We start from the raw sequence: 3,483 nt of genomic DNA on the forward strand, positions 1-3,483 counted from the left end.
TTGTCTGGCCCTCTTAAAATGTTTGAGTCTGATGAGAGAGCTGTCTGGGAACATTCATGTGTCTGTAGCTGTGCATGATAGAGCATTTGGCTCCTCCAAGGCTGAGTGTTTGAGTGTGTGTGTAATTTAGTGTGTACATGTGCATGGGTAGGAGTGAAATCATGGAATGTGTATGTGCGTAGCAGTGACTGAATATGGTATAGATAGTGTGGCATGTGTAAAATCATGTGGGCCTGTGTGTGTGTGCAGGATTCTTTTTTTTAAGTAAGCCACTTTGGATTGTGTAGCCTCTTACTTCTGTGATTGATTTCACGGGGGTAATGGTGCGTAAAAGCGCTGGTGAGATCTGGGGGCGCCTCCTAGTCTGACGTCAGAGAGAGAGTTTAAAAGGGGGGGAGCCGCTGGAGAGAACACAAGCCGCTTTAGGAGTCGCGGGTTTCAGAGCCATCGCTGCTGCCTGCGGATCCGCTCCTAGAGTTTGACCAACCGTCCTCTGGCTAGGCTTCCCCAGCGCCGCTGAGATGCTGTCCTGCCGCCTCCAGTGCGCGCTGGCCGCGCTGTCCATCGTCCTGGCTCTGGGCGGTGTCACCGGCGCGCCCTCCGATCCCAGGCTCCGTCAGTTTCTGCAGAAGTCCCTGGCTGCTGCCGCGGGGAAGCAGGTAAGGGGATTTCCTCGACGTCTTTTTTTTCCTTCTTCTGACTCCCCCAGTCTTCTCTCAGCCTTTACCTTACCCGCCTTGGGTGGATTTAAGAGGTGGTCCTGAAGAGTTTCAGTGCTTTTCAGGGTCCCTCGGTTCCCAAGTCTCTCAGGAAAACTTTCAAAGTCCAGAATCCCCTCTTACCTCTTTTTTCCTTTCTGATCAGCGCAGTTGGCCACAGTTCAGGTAAGTGCTTTGCCATTCAAGAAAATTCCAAGACCTGAGTAGCTGAGCACTCAGGGAAGAGGCATCCCCGGGCTGAGAGCGGAGGTGCTAGCCCAGGTGCTGAAAGAGCGGACCTCTGAAGCTCCTACCTTCCTCAGCAGTACCTCCCTCCCACGCTGCTAAAGGGTGGTCTACAGACAGAATACAGTAGGTTTTAGATTGTGAAAGGTCTCGTTCCCCACAGTTAACAAAAACGGTAAGAAAAATTCCAGTTTGTAGCTCATGAGCTGGAAATCGAAATTGAATTAAACTGTTAGCACATGTTTTATCTTTGCAAAACTGTATTCATGATCTACTATCTCTCTCTGTGTGCGTGTGCATGTGTATGTTAAGCCTAGGCAGAAAACTTGCAGAGACATTTGAGTTTTTCAAATCCTCTATGTAACTTGGTGATTATAACATCTATCCTTATTTTTATACCCTTTGCTGATTTTAAGTGTGATGAAAGTGCACAGTTGTGAAAATTGGGTTTGGGGTGTAGCTGAACCTGCTTCCCAAATAAGGATTTTCATTTTTTCTCCATCATCATCACCCTCATCCCTTCTCTCTATCTCTTTTCTGCCCTATACAGGAACTGGCCAAGTACTTCTTGGCGGAGCTGCTGTCTGAACCCAACCAGACAGAGAACGATGCCCTGGAACCTGAAGATTTGTCCCAGGCTGCTGAGCAGGACGAAATGAGGCTGGAACTGCAGAGATCCACCAACTCAAACCCTGCCATGGCTCCCCGAGAACGCAAAGCTGGCTGCAAGAATTTCTTCTGGAAGACTTTCACATCCTGTTAGCTTTATTAATTATTGTTGCCCATGTAAGACCTCTGGTCCCTTTCCTCCAAACCTCATCCCTCATCCCTAATCCCCCAATCATCAGCAAGACCCTTGCATTAGAAATTGGAGACTGTAAATAAAAAATAAAATTATGGTGAAATTATGAAAAACAAGAATTTGATTTTTCATTGTGTTTCTTTCTGCTCAATAATATGTGACTAGCAGTTGTGATTTCAGTCAAGTTACTTGAGATACGCACTCCAAATCTAACAGACATGGAATTTAAAATTTCCTGAAGTAATAAAAATTCTGTCCTAAATGAAAACTCTTATAGTTTGGATCATTTCAGATTGAAATAATTTCAGGTAACTCTGTGAATTCTAACTTTAATCCAGTGGCCACTACTGGGGAAGGCTGCCACAAATATCTTCACATAAAATACACTTAAAATTATGTGTTTAAATAAATATTTATGGGTAAGCAGACTAAAGTGTCCAACTATCCACCAGGCTAATCTGTAAAATATATAAAAAGCAGAAGGGAACAATCATTTAGAAGTTGAAGGAAAGAAGCTGGCTTAAGTAGTTAAACTGAAATTCTGAGCCTTTAAAATCTGTTTTCTTGTTTGTGGACATTTATCTACAGAAATATTATTGCTTTTATATCTTCTTTGACAACCCTCTCTATAACTGAACATGGCCAAAAGAATACCTATGTTTTAAAAGTAAGCTCGTAATTTTTGTTTCTCAGGGAGAGATATTGCTTTTACCATAAGTTTCCAGGTAAGAATAATATGGGTTGCAAATAACATATGTTGTTTCACACCAGTGAAAACTATGATGGGAGGTATTAGAGCACAATTTCATAATTGCAGAATAAACTGAAGGAGAGATCTTAAGGCTTCTTTTGATTTAATCAAAGCAAGCATCAAATAAAAATGCAAATTATAATAAAAACACTCAAGACATGTTACTGTTATTATTAGCATTATAATACATACTAAATAGTACCACTCAAGACAGAGATCAAGATGTTGCTAATGTAACTCACAGAGCCTCTAAATATATGTCCCTTTGGGGATGTATGTTTTAACTATCACCTGTATTTTTGAAGAGCTGCTAGAACAGTAAACCCAGTATAAATACAAAAACTCAATATAAATCCCCATAGTGTGAGCTTACTGATGGCAACAATATAAACATCTCAGAGGAACTTCATATTTTATAGAAAATGTTTGTGTTAGATAATATACATTTTAATATGAATGTGGCTTAGTAGAATCTAATTCCTGAACAGCTGATCAAACAAGAGAAAATCCAAACCACTTAACTAATCTCTGTGAAAACAGAAGATCCTTCGAGGTTCTGATGCATCTTTTATTTACAAGGCACTTATGAGGGAATTAATGTGTGTCCACTTAGGAGATATGTCTGTGTTAAATACCTTGTGTACATCAACTCAGTGAAGTAATAGAATGACATTATTATGATTAACACACAGAAGAGAACATGACTTACTTGTTTTACGTGTAGTGCATAGACTGTGTGAGTGCCTGGGGATAAGTTAAGAAATTTTTTGGTATCATCTTTAATTGTCAGTTCCAATAGCAGTATGAAAATAATTGGCAAGGATTATGTCATCATGACTGCACATATATTTTTATTTTTTATTTAAAGACTAAATTGGATGGAACATTTGGTCAAGGTTAATTTTCTTTCAGCCTCAGTTTTCCCACCTTCATAAGTAGAGGGTTGTTTGGGAAGGAGAGTCATATCCTTTCCGGATCGGACTGAC

At 40.9% G+C, this 3,483-nt stretch overlaps 1 protein-coding gene across 1 annotated transcript; it reads left to right on the forward strand.

The window, feature by feature from the left end:
* The first annotated feature begins 393 nt into the window (after positions 1 to 393).
* On the forward strand, positions 394 to 1,865 carry SST (somatostatin). Its single transcript, XM_029940746.1, has 2 exons — positions 394 to 659; positions 1,495 to 1,865. The coding sequence occupies exons 1-2, from the start codon at positions 522 to 524 to the stop codon at positions 1,705 to 1,707; spliced, it is 351 nt and encodes a 116-aa protein (XP_029796606.1). The 5' UTR covers positions 394 to 521; the 3' UTR covers positions 1,708 to 1,865.
* The last annotated feature ends 1,618 nt before the right edge of the window (positions 1,866 to 3,483 follow it).

Source organism: Suricata suricatta, chromosome 5 (genome assembly GCF_006229205.1).
Source record: "Suricata suricatta isolate VVHF042 chromosome 5, meerkat_22Aug2017_6uvM2_HiC, whole genome shotgun sequence".
NCBI lineage: Eukaryota > Metazoa > Chordata > Mammalia > Carnivora > Herpestidae > Suricata > Suricata suricatta.

Coding starts and splice junctions, on each gene's coding strand:
- SST (XM_029940746.1), top strand. CDS start 522: ATGCTGTCCTGCCGCCTCCAGTGCGCGCTGGCCGCGCTGTCCATCGTC. Junction 660..1,494: donor CTGCTGCCGCGGGGAAGCAG/GTAAGGGGATTT, acceptor TGCCCTATACAG/GAACTGGCCAAGTACTTCTT.